This window comes from Protomyctophum bolini, assembly GCF_963924005.1.
Source record: "Protomyctophum bolini genome assembly, chromosome: 4".
In the NCBI taxonomy this organism is placed as follows: domain Eukaryota; kingdom Metazoa; phylum Chordata; class Actinopteri; order Myctophiformes; family Myctophidae; genus Protomyctophum; species Protomyctophum bolini.
This window is the reverse complement of record NC_137865.1, coordinates 40,206,179-40,221,442: the sequence shown is the minus strand read 5'-3', so window position 1 is coordinate 40,221,442 and position 15,264 is coordinate 40,206,179. Positions and strand designations below refer to the sequence as shown.

Here is a 15,264-nt window from a genome sequence, read left to right as displayed (position 1 = left end):
CCATCTTTAAGAACAAAAAAGTTGAAATTGGAAGTGAGAATCAAATGATTACCGAGTGCTGCACGGCTGCAGCTCACCGCTCCAAGAGATGAGTCAAAGGCAGAGAACTAATTTCACTGCGGTAACATGAGACAAATCATACGACTTACTTATGAAAGAAAATGGAACACTATAAATGTTACAATGCGAAAATGGAAGCCATCGTTCTCACAATAATGAAAATCTAAACATTTTTGTAAAGAAATCTTGTTCAAAAAAATATCTGCCTAATGATGTCGAAGACTAAACTGCCCACAGCCCTCCTATGAAACACAGACTGAGTAGGAAAAAATCGTGCCATTTTATCATGATTATTAGTGAGGACCAATTATATGAAGATAGGTTGAAAAGTGGTGAAGTGGTCCGTTTAAGCTGTTAAATGCCCTCTGCTGAGTTTTAACCTTTCCCACACACAACACCAAACATCACTTACACTACCTTTTGAATTATGTAAATGATGCCCGTTTGTGCATTTGTTTCAAGAGGCAGATCGTTTTAAGTTTCATAATCATAGCTTCCCATGAACAGACTGATCACTTGGACAAATATCTTATTGTTAGCACCATCTGGAGCTGCATGTCACAACATTTCACTGCTTGGACTCTTTTGAGTGACAAATAAATCAACTTAAATCTTTGTGGGAATGCTATAAAACAATATCATTTCATGACAAATATCACAAGGCACACATTGAACAAGTAGGGGCATGCTTTTACTGGGAATCTGTTCCACGGTTACAGAGCAAGTGGAAAAAAAAAAATATATATATACATGTCATATATTATGTCATTGTATGTCCCCCATTGTAACGCTAAAAGTACTTGTTTCTTTTAAACGAGGATGTATAACATCCATTCGGACTTAAAAATACAGTACAACTGTGACATTTGTGGACACTCACTCCATTTAAGTTTATACACAGTAAAAATCTATTGTTAAATTAACCGACCCTTAGAGGTCCATTTCTGCAGTTAAATTAACACTCTGGATTTGTCTGTGCAAGGATTTTTTTTTCTTTCCGTCAATCAAATAAAAAACAAAAATAGATCATTCTAAGAAAGGGTTTAGGGTTCCTTTGACTTAATCCTGAGGTTTCAAAAAGGTTCTCTTTGCGGTGGTTTCTGTAACATTGTGGTTGACGTCTTCCTCTTCCTCGTCAATAGCCGACCTCTCCCTCTTTTTGGCAAACTTCTTCTTCATGCTCTTCACAAGACTCTCATACCTGCAATTAAAGACAAGTACAGCATTGCAATAAATAGCCAAATTAATATAATATAGCCTACTGGATTTTCAACATTTCAAACTACCGCCCCCCACTATCATTTTATTCTTTTCATTTCTAAACTGTATATTCTAGTAGTTTTTTGTATTGTCATTTTGTCTAGTTATTATCCGAGTGTTGAATGTTTTAAAATGGACTACAATTGAAACGAGCATCTGGCTTTTTTTAAATTTATGTCAATGTCAATAAATTCACAGTAGCATCATGTTGGTTTCAACAGCTTAAACCAAACAGGAACCCGTTTTGGTGTTTTAATCATTATTGTTTTTGGTGTTTTAATCATTATTCAAATCTTTGCTTCTGGGGAGGTCCCTGGAACAACATATTTTCAGATGGGGGTCGGCGGCCAATTACATATAATATTTGGGGTCCTTTCACTGAGGTATTTCACTTCAGAAAACTGTCATGATTTAGAAGACATTTTTTTAATTTCGTGAATGGGTTAAAAGTCAGAACGTATGTATGCATGTATAATCTGTTCCTCGTCTTTAACTGTACCTTTGTGCCATCTCTTCATCCGTGACATCCGTTATCATTTTTCTTGCATCCTCTCCCACCTCTTCAGTCTCACTGGGGCCATTCTTCAATTTCATCAACTTCTATAGTACAACACAACAGTCACGATTAGGGATGGAGCTCGTTAATTTTTATTGATAACGGAGCAGTTAATCAAGCCGGGTTCTTATCCAGCATTTTCTATTATTTTGTGGAAAGACGGGAGATGACAAATTCGGAACAGAACCAGTATCTTCTACTAAAGGGCCTTCAAATACAGTACAGACAGAAGGCAATTGACCTTTTTACTTTTGGAAAATAATATTGAAGAAACTGTTAACTGGTTATTGTGTGAACATTCACTTTAAAAGCCTTCGTTTTCCCTGGGCTGGTTGACAGGTATCAATACACTTTTAGACCGACATGTTTGTGCCAGCATGGTTGATTAGATATTATTTCTTGATCACCTCTTGATTGTTTAAACATGGGCCGCTATGCTCAATAACAGGCTCAAAGCTTATTGATACCACCAGGTACTCAATAAGCTTGTCATCGTTTTTTGGGGGGGGAAGCACGTTTCAAGCTCCATCCCTAGTCACAATCCTGTTACCGTTTCTCAAACTGCATCTCGGACCCCCAGGGGTCCTTGAAGGGGTTCTCCAGTTCAAATGTAACCATAAGGGTCCATTTGGTTCCCAGAGATAAAACTCATATCAAATGGAGGGTCTGTGGCCTAATGCATATGATCTGTGGCCTAATGATCGTTGAAACATAGGCATCATTTAAGAGGCTTGCAAAAGACAATCAGACCCGTCTGAACGGAGTGGTGCTGTACTGTACACAATACACACACACACACACACACACACACACACACACACACACACACACACACACAGCTGTGTGTGTATGTATGTGGCTCCCCCCTCCTTATAGTGGATGTAGTGAAGAATTGGTCGTAGAGAATACAAACCTCTACTTCTGGATTAAAACCCTTGAATGACATTCGTCCATACTTCAGGTCTTCACAGAGCACAATACTCTTCTCCTCTATGATGAAGTTCCTGGGTTAAGAACAGTGACAGAATGACACTCAAATATTATGAGAAATAACCACCTGCACTGAATTTATCGACATAAAGTAGTTCATGACATGTCTATACGGTGGCTTTTTATGAATTATGAAACAAAAACATGACCGATACAAAGATGATAATCCAGGCTTTCCGTTTCTGTACAGCTGCAATCTTGGCGAGTTTAATATAGTTTCAACCAGATAGGACTTGAATGAATGGGATGGGATGTGAAGGGTTGGTATTGCAACTCTAGACTCCAGATAGTAGCTTCACTTTAATTCATACATACTCTTTAGCTTTGAGCTCTGGAAGATCTAGATACCAGTGTTCATCACTGATTATCTTTTTCTCCTCCTCTTCCAGTAGCTTCTTGGCGTCAGCATCCAGACCTCTCTGCATGAACTGCAGGGATATGAACAAAGGACAACATTAAAGTTCACAACCAACACAGGCTTATTGTTCAAAGGCCAAAATGTATCATTTAGATAGCCTAAGATTTAGATTTTCGTAGATGTATTTATCAATTCTGACATTTTCAAAATTGAAAATGTCAGAATCTACAAATACATCTACGTCGAGAGTCTAAATCTTAGGCTATCAATTGCATCAGTGTATGTAGAGTTGTAGACAGATGCCAGGTCATTTGTTTGTAGACCTGGCATCCTAGTATCGTTTTATGTATGTAACAATTGGTATTTTATCCTATAATCCCTAGATTACTATTTATATGCATTTGATGCAATGCCTCGTATTATCTAGCCCTAGAATGGCTCTTGTTGTTTCATACAGTATATAAATGATCACAGGCATTCTAGGTCTACGTATTATCCATTGATTGATTGATTGAAGTATTTATTAACAGTTTGCAGAATTACAATACATTTCAAGCACAACTCAATGCAAAAACTTGTTTACAAGAGGGTCCACCACCTTGTTCAATTAATAAAAACATTGAGACGTACAAATATACACTTATATAAATCCAAAGAACAGAACAGGAATTCATCATAAAGGAGGTAAAAAGGGGGAAAGAAACATATACAGTGATGCTTAGTGTAAATCGCTCTGGATTAAGATAGCGTCTGCTAAATGCCTAAATTATTTGTAAATATCGGTAGATTAAGAACTCAACTAGCGTTAGCTAATGCTGCTAACACGGCTGGCTAGTGTCAGTTATTTATGTTTTAGCAAGTTGTTGCTACACGTCCCACAACTTATATTAGCAAAACAATGCTTACCTTCATGCGCAAAAGGTTTTTGGAGAGATGCGCGGGGTCACTTGCCATCATACTTGCCATCATAAAATATATAAAAGTCTAATCTGTGTTGAATGAATGTTTGTTTTTAGCTGAACCCACGAGTTAGTTACACACGCTGGCTGTTAAAAACCTCAGACTCAAGCAATCAACCCCCGAGCGGTGTTTGGAGGATGACGACACGGGAAGAGGCAGTCTGATCAATCAATCAATCCACCTGCCAAACAAAGTCCACAGAGACTGCTCGGAGTCTGATAATCAGGTTATACATTCTTTCACCTACATGCGTTTTTGTTACGTTCTTAGCTTACGCATGTTTCATGATAACTACTTTTTATGTATGTGATGTATGCTATGCTATTTGTTATTGCTTACTGGATTAAGAGCGTCTGCTAAATGCCTACATTGTAAATTGTTCATGGCTTCCAAGTTCAGACAATGCAGCAACATCGATAACATCCAACAGAAACAACAGCATAAAGAAACAGACAATAATAAGAGTGCAAAAAAGAGCAAACAAAGGGTAAACATAGTTTAAGTTTATTGAGAAAGTGTAAGTAAGTCCCTATACTAGAGAGTTTAAAAAGAAAGAGAGAAAGGAGAGAGAGTTTGGTTTTTAGTTTTCCATATTTTATTCCAAAACAGGTCCTTTTCCATACCAGGCCAGAAATATCTTTGTATGATGGCATTATGGGTTTTCTCTGCCCCACAGTGACCTCCAATATCACTGTTATGAAATTCATTGAAGTACCCTGATGCCTCCGCAGCCGATAACACAACCTACATAGTTAGATAGCATAGAGATGAGATAGACAGATACTTAAATTCCTCTTTTGTTTAAAATGAAAGTCTTTGAGCACCAACATTTTACCTTAGCCAAATGTGGCGCTTGGTTCTTCTTGCGTTTGCACCAGTATTTCAGCACACCATCTATAGTACAAATAAAATTCAACCTTAAATGTGATGGCAAAAATATACAATTTCTGCTCTTATAAAACAACTTATGGAGATTGACAGTGTAACAGCATACATACCCTCAAGCACATCATTTTCATCTCTCCTCTTCACATTCCACCTGTCTTGCTTTGTTAAAGCTGGTTTGCCTTCTTCAGGCTCTGGATATCTTTGGTATAGTTTGTAATCCATTATCTTCTGATATAAATTTGGCTCCATATTTCCTCAGGATATTCACTTATTCAACTATCTTAAATGCTTAATTCTGCTTCCTTGTCTCCTACTCCGACAGAGGTGTGTGTTTTGCACAACCTTATATTTTGTTTGTTAATTGAGCAAGCCAATTAGCATCACACCTAAGTCACCCCCCCTCCACATTTTTGCACACCATGTTAAAGGGATAGTTCACTTTCAAACAAGTTTGCGTTGATTTAAAAATCTAAGCTGGCTTTTGTGAGCACCCCAGACAGTTTTAAAAGTTTCTTGATTCAGTCTGATATTAATTTGATCAAACATTGCCAACTTCCTATACAAACCCATTGAACTTAAAACTCCATGAAATATGCCTATGTATTTAAGCCTGGATGCTACTACTCACATTAGTCAGGGGATATGAATAAAATCTGGGAATACATTTCTTACCAACAAACTGTCAAACTAGGAGGTTTTCATCATGATTCTGAATTAGTTTTGCCCAAAAACACCCCTTGGGCTTAAAAAGGCCATAGTCGTCATCACAAATGTGATGAGGTCAGCACATTTGGGCACATTTGGGTAAGTGTCTAACGAGAAGTAACGAGAGGTTACCACCTCAGTGGTCCCTCATTAGTGTCCAATAACTAAAGTCAATCATAACATAACAGATCCTACTGCACTGAGTGCGGCATGTGTGAGTGTTTAACCATGCACACTGTGTCCTTATCAACTTTCCCCAGTAGACACACACACACACACACACACACACACACACACACACACGCACACGCACACCCCCACACACACTGTCAGATTTACATACTAACCTCAGTTAACTGGTTTCATGTCCAGCATTTGTCCCCAAATAATGGCGTATGGCAGGAACATGCAGTCATACACACACTTCAGTCATGTGAATCAAAATGTTTAATTAATTTGGCAATGAATGGATGTTTTTACATTATTATTTTAATATTTGTGTTTATGTTTGGGCTTTTTACAGAGTGGAGAGTGACAGACATGAGGAGAGCGAGAGGCCAGTAGCAATATGAATATTTTGGAAAGCAACAAGAGCATCATCAGAAATGGTATGTACAACTACTGTATGTGCTATATGCCTTTTGTATTCTTTCTGTATATCAGCTAAATGTAGATTTTTATGTTAGACATTGAGGGATTCTCAGACAAAACAAATAAAACGGCGCTTATCAACTAACCGGTTAATCGATCAATAAGGTTATCAAAACTTTTCAATTATCAATGAATGACTTCATCGATAATTCCCATCCCTAATTCCAACTTAAGTTGTGCAAAAAGATGAACGCCCATATGACATAAATGACTAATTTTGAGTGTTAAGGATGCAGCCATTGCCTGTTGGCACACATTATTGAGGTCATCAGGGCGGTGGTTGACCACCAGAAAGCAGAACCGTGTAACAAACAAGTTCCTCATGTAACTTATCCAACAGTGGTGGAAAAAGTACTCAATTGTTTTACTTGAGTAAAAGTACCAATACTGCAATTTAGCAATTGAAGTACTCATATTGCAGAATATCCCATTTTCAAAATGAAGTTTCTTCGACAGTGACATTTGTAGCATTTGTGGCGCCCGGCATCAATGCTTGGAAGTTTTTTTGATTGATTGAAATCTTTATTAACAGTTTGCAGAATTACAGTACATTTCAAGCACAAACTCAATACAAAGACTGTTAACTGTGAGTGGACGACCCAATTAAGCCTTACACTTGTTTACAACAGGGTCCACATTGTTCAATTCATCAAAACATTTAGAGACAAACAAATAGACACTTCTATGTAGTTAAAGAACAGAACAGGAATTCATCATATAGGAAGCGAAAAGGGAAAAAAAAGTATATATACAGTGAGGGGAACAGGGGGATAAAAGAAAAGAAAACGAAAGACAGAGTGTAGGGCGCCTGCACACAACACCATGCGTTGATGCCATGTGTGCATATGTGCAGGCACCCAACACCACGTCCATACAAAAACATAGTACAATCCATAGTACAAAGACAGAGTGTAGGGCGCCTGCACACAACACCATGCGTTGATGCCATGTGTGCATATGTGCAGGCACCCAACACCACGTCCATACAAAAACATAGTACAATCCAGATACAAATTCAGCTTTTACAGAGGCCAGTTTCGAATTGCAGCCATCCGTAGGTGCCCTTTGAGAGCAGTTTTGAAGGAGCCAAGGGATTCACATGTCTTAATGACTGTTGGTAGGGCGTTCCACATTTTGGTCGCATAGGAGCGAAAAGAATTTAGTCCCTTGTTTGTGCCGAATCTGGGTTGTACATGGTTTGTTGCACTCCCTCTGGTGTTGTGGGTGTGGACTTCGTTTACATTAAGGAAGTATTTAGACAGGTACATGGGTATCTTGGTGGTGTATCTAATCTTGTGGACCAGACCCATTGCAAGATGCTGTACTCTGTCGTCGACCCTAAGCCATCCCAGCCTGTCAAAGTGGGCAGGGGTGAGGTGGGTTCGGGGGGTGAGGCCAAGTAGGAGCCTGACCAGTTTGTTTTGGGAGGTCTGGAGCCTTGTTTTAAGGGCCTTTGAGGTGCTGTGGTACCAGGAGGTGGATGCATAGTCAAAGAAACCTTGTACAAGGGCTCCTGTTAAGGTCTTCAAGGTGTTTTTGTCGACCAGTGAGGAGATCCTGTAGAGGAATCTTGTTCTTTGATTGACTTTTTTGATTACGTTGGTGGCCATCTTATCACCGGAAAGATTGGCCTCCAGGATGGAACCTAGGTAGGTAATTTGATCCTTCCGTGTGATAATATCATCACCAACTCTAACCAAGAAGCCATCTGCCTTTTTGAGATTACTATTTGATCCGAAGAGAATGGATTCAGTTTTTCCCAGGTGTAAGGATAGTTTGTTATCAGCGAGCCAGGTGCAGATTCTACCGAGTTCAGAGCTGAGGGTCTTTTCAACCTGCAGTTTGTTCCTGTCCGAGACCAGCAGTGCTGAGTCGTCTGCGAACAGGAACAAGTTGCAGTCACAAGCTGAAGTCATGTCGTTTACATATATTAGGAACAGTAAAGGCCCTAGTATGCTTCCTTGTGGGACGCCACAGCTCACTGGGAGGGGGGGGGACAGTGTTCCGTTCACTTCCACCATCTGTTCTCTCCCCTCCAGGTAGGATTGCATCCAGCTCACTGATGTGCTATCAAAACCAATAGCTTTAAGCTTGTTAACCAGTATGGAGTGGTTCACGGTGTCAAAAGCCTTTTGGAGGTCCAGCATGACCATGCCGCAGTATTTTCCAGCATCCACCTCGTGTTTGATGTGGTCGCTCAAATAGAGAAGGCATGTGTCAGTGGAGTGGGATGTTCTGAAACCAGATTGGAACTCGTACAACAATTTATTAGTGGCAAGATACTTTTCAACCTGTTCATAGACTATTTTTTCCATCACTTTCGAGATGGAGCTTAAAATAGAAATAGGGCGGTAGTTGCCGGGTTCTAATTTGCTCCCTTTTTTGTACAGGGGGGTTACTTTGGCCAGTTTAAAATCTCTGGGGACCTGTCCTTGTTTGATGGAGAGGTTAACTATGTGGGTGATGACTGGAGCTATGGAAATGGCTGAGTCTCTGAGAAATTTGGAGGGAATATTGTCATGGCCAGTGGCCTTGTGGGGTTGGAGGGCACTCAGTTTCTTAAGTACCTCCTCAGTTGTTACCATTGTCATTTTAAAATCATCTTTACAAACACCTAGGTTTTTGTAGAAGCCTTTGATGTGCTCTACACCAAAACGCCCAGAGTGGGAGGGCAGTTTGTTAACCAGCATTGTTGCAATGTTTGTAAAGAAGATGTTCAAGTGATTGGCTACATCAACCTTGTCAGTGATGAGGGTGTTATTTGATTTGATGTTTATGTTAGTAAACCTGGTTTTAAGTTTCTGACCACAGCCTAGTTGGTTGTTTAGTAGCTTCCAGAGCTCCCGAGGATTGTTTTTGATTTCCTCGGCTTTATCATTGATAAAGTTACTTTTGGCTGATTTGGTCATGGCAATTACACCGTTTCTTAGCTTGTTACATTGGGTTTTAAGGATGCACAGTTTGGTTTGGAGATCACTGTCGAAGCGCTTAGCTAGCTTGGACTTGCATTTAAGAAGTTCAGAGCATTTGTTGTCTCTGGCTTTCATTGCAGTCAGTATGTCCGAATTCATCCATGGCTCCGAGCGGGTTTTGACCCTGATGGTTCTCAGAGGAGCCATGTTGTTTAGTACTGTTGTAAATTTGGTTTTAAAGCCAAGCCATGCTTCTTCGACTAGTGAGCTCCTGAGCACATCGGACCAATCCAGTCTCTCCAGTTCTAGGTTAAAGGCCTCACTAGAGTAGGTTTTGAGGTCCCTAGATATGACTGTTTTGTGACAGTCAAATTTTAGTTTCTGTATTTTGCGGGTACAGAAAATCATAAAATGATCACTGAGCCCACATACAATAACCCCTTTCTTGGAGATTCTGGATTTGTCCGAGGTCAGAATGAGATCAATGACAGTTTGAGTAGAATCACACACTCTTGTGGGTTGGGTAATTAGCTGGCTGAAACCATGCAGATCACAGAGCCGACTAAACGATTTAAACACAGGCACTTCCTTACGATGCATGTCCGTATTCCAGTCGCCAATCAGGATTTTCTCTACAGATTCCTCCCCAGCTAAGCACCCCTCAAGAATATCATAGAACCCGTGCTGATCAGGCGGTCTATAGACGGTGCCAACTAGTACTGATTTAGCATTTTTGAAAATTAATTCAACCCACACAGTTTCAATTTCATCATGCTGTAATTCAGTACGAGTAACATATTCAGTGTCTTTGTGAATATACATGCACACGCCACCACCATGCCTGTTTCTGTCGTTCCTAATGACAGTATAGTTTTCTATTTCTATCTCTGGGTCCTTAGTGGACTCGTCAAGCTTAGTTTCAGAAAAACACAGGATGTTTGCCTTACCGTTTTGAAATAGATGTCTGATCTCTGCCAGTTTGCGACTGAGGCTAGTGAAATCGCTTTTGCGTCTGGGTTGTGTGGACCATTATTCCTTTTCCCATATTGCTTTTCATTCTGGCAAGATTCACACTTGCATGCCTCTGATTGGCTCTCGGCCAGAAAGGGATCGTTAGTTTTATTGTATTATTTACTTTTGAAGCAGCAAAAACAAGCTTTTGATGACATGCTGTAATGACCACATAGCAACTAGAGGTGTCGCCAAAACACCCCAAAAGGAAAAGTTGTTTCAAACATCACAAACTTTGTTAAGAAGTGAAATCGAGGGTATTTCAACTTCCAACACACTATCCTTACGTGAACTCCTGCACCACCACCTGTTTAAGGGAGAGAAAAGACACCAGACCCCTTTCTGCATCCCTAACTCCAGTCAATTCTTCTTGTATTTGAGCCACGGGATGTCCCAGCTGGTACCCCAAATCCACCAGGAGCTCCAACAGCGGTGCTCTGTAGCGTTTCAGCCCATAGCGTCTCACCGAGGGCAGCGCCCTGTGAGCCGTAGAGAAGGATTCCTCGCTTTCGTCCAGGTCACGGTGGCAGACGGCGAGGGCACACAGAGTGGGCACCAGCAGGACCGGGCTCTGCCTCTGTGCCAGCTTCTCCAGGAGGTCCAGGATGTTCTGCAGCAGGTCCCTCGCTAATCGAAACTGTCCCGACCGCAAGAGGCTGTGCGCTCGCATCTGCTCCTGTCGGTTGAAAAATTCTGAGAAATGGCGGGAATATCGAACGCAGCGCACCGCGTAGAGTTTTGCCAGGTAGTCCTGGAGAGCCAGGCGCCTCTCGTTGATGTTCTCCCCGTCGAAGTTCCCCGTCAGATGTTTGCGCGGAAGTTCCACGTCCTCGATTTCGTCTCTGAATTCTCCGAGCAGTTGGCGGTGGAAGCGGACAAAGTCGCTGTAGCGGCGCTCCACAGACACGCGTCTGGAGTCGTAGCTGCCAGAACGGATCACCACGATCTCGTACACCTGAAATGTATAATGAAGACCAATTATTTCACCTGAATCCTGCCATTCTGTTGTGAGTGAGCATAATAATTCTCCCATAATAACACTTCCAAATGAGTTCTGTGTCCAGGCATTACTCTTTAGAAAAGATGTGCCAGTTCACATAAAACGACACGTTTCAAGTGATAGCAGAGATCTCGCTTTCAACGCAAAACACACCGGAAATATGCCTGCACAAAGGAATGATAAAAAAAATATATATATACTAAAGTTATCCTTTAACTTTACCCACATACACACTGTCCTGTTGGTATATGGATGCTGAAATATTCATTAAAATAAAAACGTTTTGCAGGCTGTAGTGGACATTCCAACAAGCAACCCATTGTCTGATTAATAATAGTGCCTTATACCGACATATTTTTTAAATAATATATTCTGTATCAAGAGGTCTGTCTCACCACATATTTGGACAGGGATTGTTCTATAATGCGTGCAGATGGGATTTCAAACAGCAGTTTGGAAGACCTCAGTTGCTTCTTTACCACCTTCCAATTTTGCTGAAGCTCCCTGGTTGTCAAGCAGGAAGAACTGGGTCCTGCGTGCACACACACACACACACACACACACACACACACACACACACACACACACACACACACACACACACACAAATGTTGGGATGGGAGTCCTTTCCATGTAGGCCTACTTTCTGTTTGTAACGTTATCCGTTAAATGGGATGTTTTCTTTGATGGAAACACAGAGGTGAAAGAGTATACCTGGGGCCTGCAGTGTCTCGTATGTTGTTCCATTGTGCTGGTCAGACTGTTGCATCACCGTGTCTGGGCCTTTCTTAGCCCTCTGTCTGGCAGGTATTCTTCGTACAAGTCGTGCTTCTTCCGCCATCCCAGCTATGTTTTGGCTGCATATGAGCAACCGCAGAGCTGTCTGAAGGTGTGAAGTTCACTGCCGTGGGGGAGAAAGGGCGACAGCGGTCAGTTTATTAGCAGACATGTAGAGAAAATAGACAACAGACAGATAATGTCTGTCTGGTACGGATTTCTGTCTGGTACCCATTTCTCTCACATCTAAAATATATATTTATTTCTTTTTGGCAAAAATATGTTTTTTGACTCATCTATACTATGGATACAATTAAGCATTGTAAACCGTGTTTCTAAATAGTCTATACACGTCTGCATGTTTCAATAGTGTGTCTGTGTGCGTTGTGCACGTGTCGTGCACCGTGCACACAAATGCAAGTGCCTGTGTGCACGCACGTACTGTCTTCTAACCCCACTTCTAAAAGTAGCACTACGACACTGGTGTTAACCCATTCTGGGCGGGAACCCCTTTTGGTGTTTCAAGCATTATGTTATACTTTAGCTATTGAAAAATAGCAAAAATAGCAAAATAGAAAAAATTGTATGTCTGCTTTTTTGCAAAAGATGTGGCGCAAATCTTTGGCACAAAACGTTTTTAACTAAAATCTTTGCTTCTGGCGGGGTCCCTCGAACAACATATTTTCAGATGGGGATCGGCGGCCAATTACATATATTTTTGGGGGTCCTTGACATGAAAATGTTTGAGACCGACTGACATAGAAACATGGGTTTTTCAGAAAAATGATTTAGAAGACATTTAGTAGAATCGTCCTCAGGTTTAAATGGACCAGAGGAGCGCTTATGGACAGTTCAGAAACCTGTCTACCAGTAACATCGGCGGTAGGCATGCAGGTTTCTTAAGTTCAATCATGTTTTCGCAATTTTATGCATGCATAATTTACTTATTTATTAATGTAAGCTTCTGTTTCTGTGTTTCAGCATGCTAAACTTTGCAGAAACAGAAAGGCTGTAGTTTCTATTATCGGTGTAGCACGGAATAGTGTTGATTTTGACATCAAATTTAGATTTTTGTTTTAGTCATAGTCTCTTGAATAGTTTTCATTTAGTTTTAGTCACATTAATAGTCCCCCGGAATAACATAGTCGACTAAATAACATACAATTTAAGTCGACTAAGTGTACAGTTGATTTAGTCGACTAAAATGTATTTTGGCTGTCCTTGATTGCGTCGTAATGACGGATTTTACACTTGCTGAAAATAGCAGATGTACAAGCTCTTGTACAAGCTATTGTATAAGCTCACAACGTGCCGCGCTGCGACCTTGGCTTGTAGATCGGCTATTTTCAGCGTTTAATGATGACTTATACTGGATCTCTTGTCAACTAGTCCCTTCCTAACATTTTAGTCTAGTTTTTATTCATTGATGAAATTGTCAGTCTTAGTTTTGGTCATCATAGCGTAGTTTTCATTTAGATTCCATTTAGTTTTCGTCAGTGAAAAAAGGTACGAACATTTGTCATAGTATTAGTTGACAAAATCAAGGGGCCCGGACAGGAGTCAACCCACAGAGCCTAGTCCCTCCACATGCCAGAATAGTACCTCTCAGTCCCGACATAGTAGTTCCGGAGTGGTTCCAACGGATTGTGTGGCCCTGATCTTTCCCTAGTGGGTCTGATCGAGGGTACTGTAGCTACTGGGACGTAAGTCGGGACTTGATCACCCCGGCTGGGTCACCTGAGTGAGGGGTAAAAAAATAGCAGATCTACAAGCTCATAACGCGGCACTCGTGCTATGAGCTTGTAGATATGCTATTTTTCAATAGCTAAAGCATAACCTAATGCTTAAAACACCAAAAAGGGGTTCGCGTCCAGAATGGGTTGAGAAAAAAAACAACAACATTCAACCATTAAATAAATGTTTTATATTGAATGGTTTGTGACATTTTAAAACCTTTGTTTAGAACCTGTAATTTCTATCTATGTAAGTCTGTCTTTTAGAGAACTGCTGACAATACTAGAACTCTTTCACCTGTTACCAGCAGTCACAAGCCTATTTGAGTTATTTCTAGCAGACCTGAAGAACAGCCATTTAAGGCCATGTGATAAATGAGTGTCCTATTTTTTTCAACCTAATGATTAACCTGTAATTAGGAGGTGCCACGATGCTTCGGTGTCATTCTCCAGGAACGCTCTTACTTGTTAAATAAATACGTATAACGTGATTGTATTTCAACACTTCTAATCCTTTCTTTCGATCTGGACTTCAAATTCATTAAACTTTTGTTGTGAGTTTAAAATGGCCAGTACAAACCCAACCCAGAATGTTATCACAAGCTTAGCTTCTTTTACTGTATTGACTCCCTGCCAAACATGCCAGAGTTTGTTTATAAAAGGCTTATTAGGTTATTGGCCATGCCATGACAGTTAAGCCTAAGGCATTTTATTTGTTTCAAATGGGAGTACAAAACTGAAACATGTTCTTAGTAGTGGAGTGGACGGTAATCATTTTTGCGTTATAACCAGTGGCGGCACAAGATCACAATTTACTATTGATTGGTATTAGTCTTACCTTTCCTCCTGCAGTAAGGGCTTCTCTTGAATGTTCTGTCAGGGAGTGAAAGCATGGAATAAAAAGTGAAAGCATAGAACAACGGGCTACGTGATTTTAGCCTGATCTGAAAACATTCACAGTGACTTGTTTTGACGTGCCAATAGAGGAACCAGTTGAAGGGGGAAGTGTACTGTTTACTGTATCTGTGAAAGGGAAGTGAAACCAGATCAGATCGGGTGAGATTTACGGTACATGTGTAAGCTGGCTACCCCAAATATTTACCAGACAATTAAATTCAATTAATAGAAGGCCTAATGAGCCTACTGTACAAAGTGTACATGAACATTTAAATCCCTATAGGGCGGCTAACTACTTCTTTTTCAGTGACACACTGACACTCACAACTTACTGTATATTTAAGCTATGCATGATGTTGCCCCCAATGCCATAAAACCCAGCTAACCAGCCCTACTAGCCTGGGAACTACTGTATTCTGCAGCAAAGCATGGTCTGGCAGGTTGATTTGATTTGATCGATTGATTTATTAACAGTTTGCAGAATTACAGTACATTTCAAGTACAAC

General features: G+C 40.6%; 2 protein-coding genes across 2 annotated transcripts; both read right to left on the bottom strand.

Moving 5' to 3' along the window:
* Window positions 1–729: 729 nt before the first annotated feature.
* On the bottom strand, window positions 730–4,273 carry mphosph6 (M-phase phosphoprotein 6). The gene is made up of 5 exons (XM_080762447.1): window positions 4,131–4,273; window positions 3,182–3,294; window positions 2,790–2,880; window positions 1,820–1,920; window positions 730–1,261 (listed from the first exon to the last, which is right to left on the bottom strand). Exons 1-5 carry the CDS (start codon window positions 4,191–4,193, stop codon window positions 1,120–1,122), a joined length of 510 nt encoding a protein of 169 aa, XP_080618573.1. The 5' UTR covers window positions 4,194–4,273; the 3' UTR covers window positions 730–1,119.
* A 6,130-nt stretch (window positions 4,274–10,403) lies between these two features.
* snx20 (sorting nexin 20) lies at window positions 10,404–14,821 on the bottom strand. Its single transcript, XM_080761339.1, has 4 exons — window positions 14,700–14,821; window positions 12,066–12,252; window positions 11,747–11,883; window positions 10,404–11,306 (listed from the first exon to the last, which is right to left on the bottom strand). Exons 2-4 carry the CDS (start codon window positions 12,190–12,192, stop codon window positions 10,635–10,637), a joined length of 936 nt encoding a protein of 311 aa, XP_080617465.1. The 5' UTR covers window positions 12,193–12,252; window positions 14,700–14,821; the 3' UTR covers window positions 10,404–10,634.
* Between the last annotated feature and the right edge of the window lie 443 nt (window positions 14,822–15,264).

What these genes read in the sequence shown, in the direction of transcription:
- mphosph6 (XM_080762447.1), bottom strand. Translation starts at nt 4,193, where the DNA reads ATGATGGCAAGTATGATGGCAAGTGACCCCGCGCATCTCTCCAAAAAC. An exon ending in CCAGAGCTCAAAGCTAAAGA is followed by an intron (nt 2,881 to 3,181) that starts GTATGTATGAAT and finishes TTCTTAACCCAG; the next exon opens with GAACTTCATCATAGAGGAGA. An exon ending in GTTTTAATCCAGAAGTAGAG is followed by an intron (nt 1,921 to 2,789) that starts GTTTGTATTCTC and finishes GTTGTACTATAG; the next exon opens with AAGTTGATGAAATTGAAGAA.
- snx20 (XM_080761339.1), bottom strand. Translation starts at nt 12,192, where the DNA reads ATGGCGGAAGAAGCACGACTTGTACGAAGAATACCTGCCAGACAGAGG. An exon ending in CGAGACACTGCAGGCCCCAG is followed by an intron (nt 11,884 to 12,065) that starts GTATACTCTTTC and finishes GTGTGCACGCAG; the next exon opens with GACCCAGTTCTTCCTGCTTG. An exon ending in AATCCCTGTCCAAATATGTG is followed by an intron (nt 11,307 to 11,746) that starts GTGAGACAGACC and finishes TATACATTTCAG; the next exon opens with GTGTACGAGATCGTGGTGAT.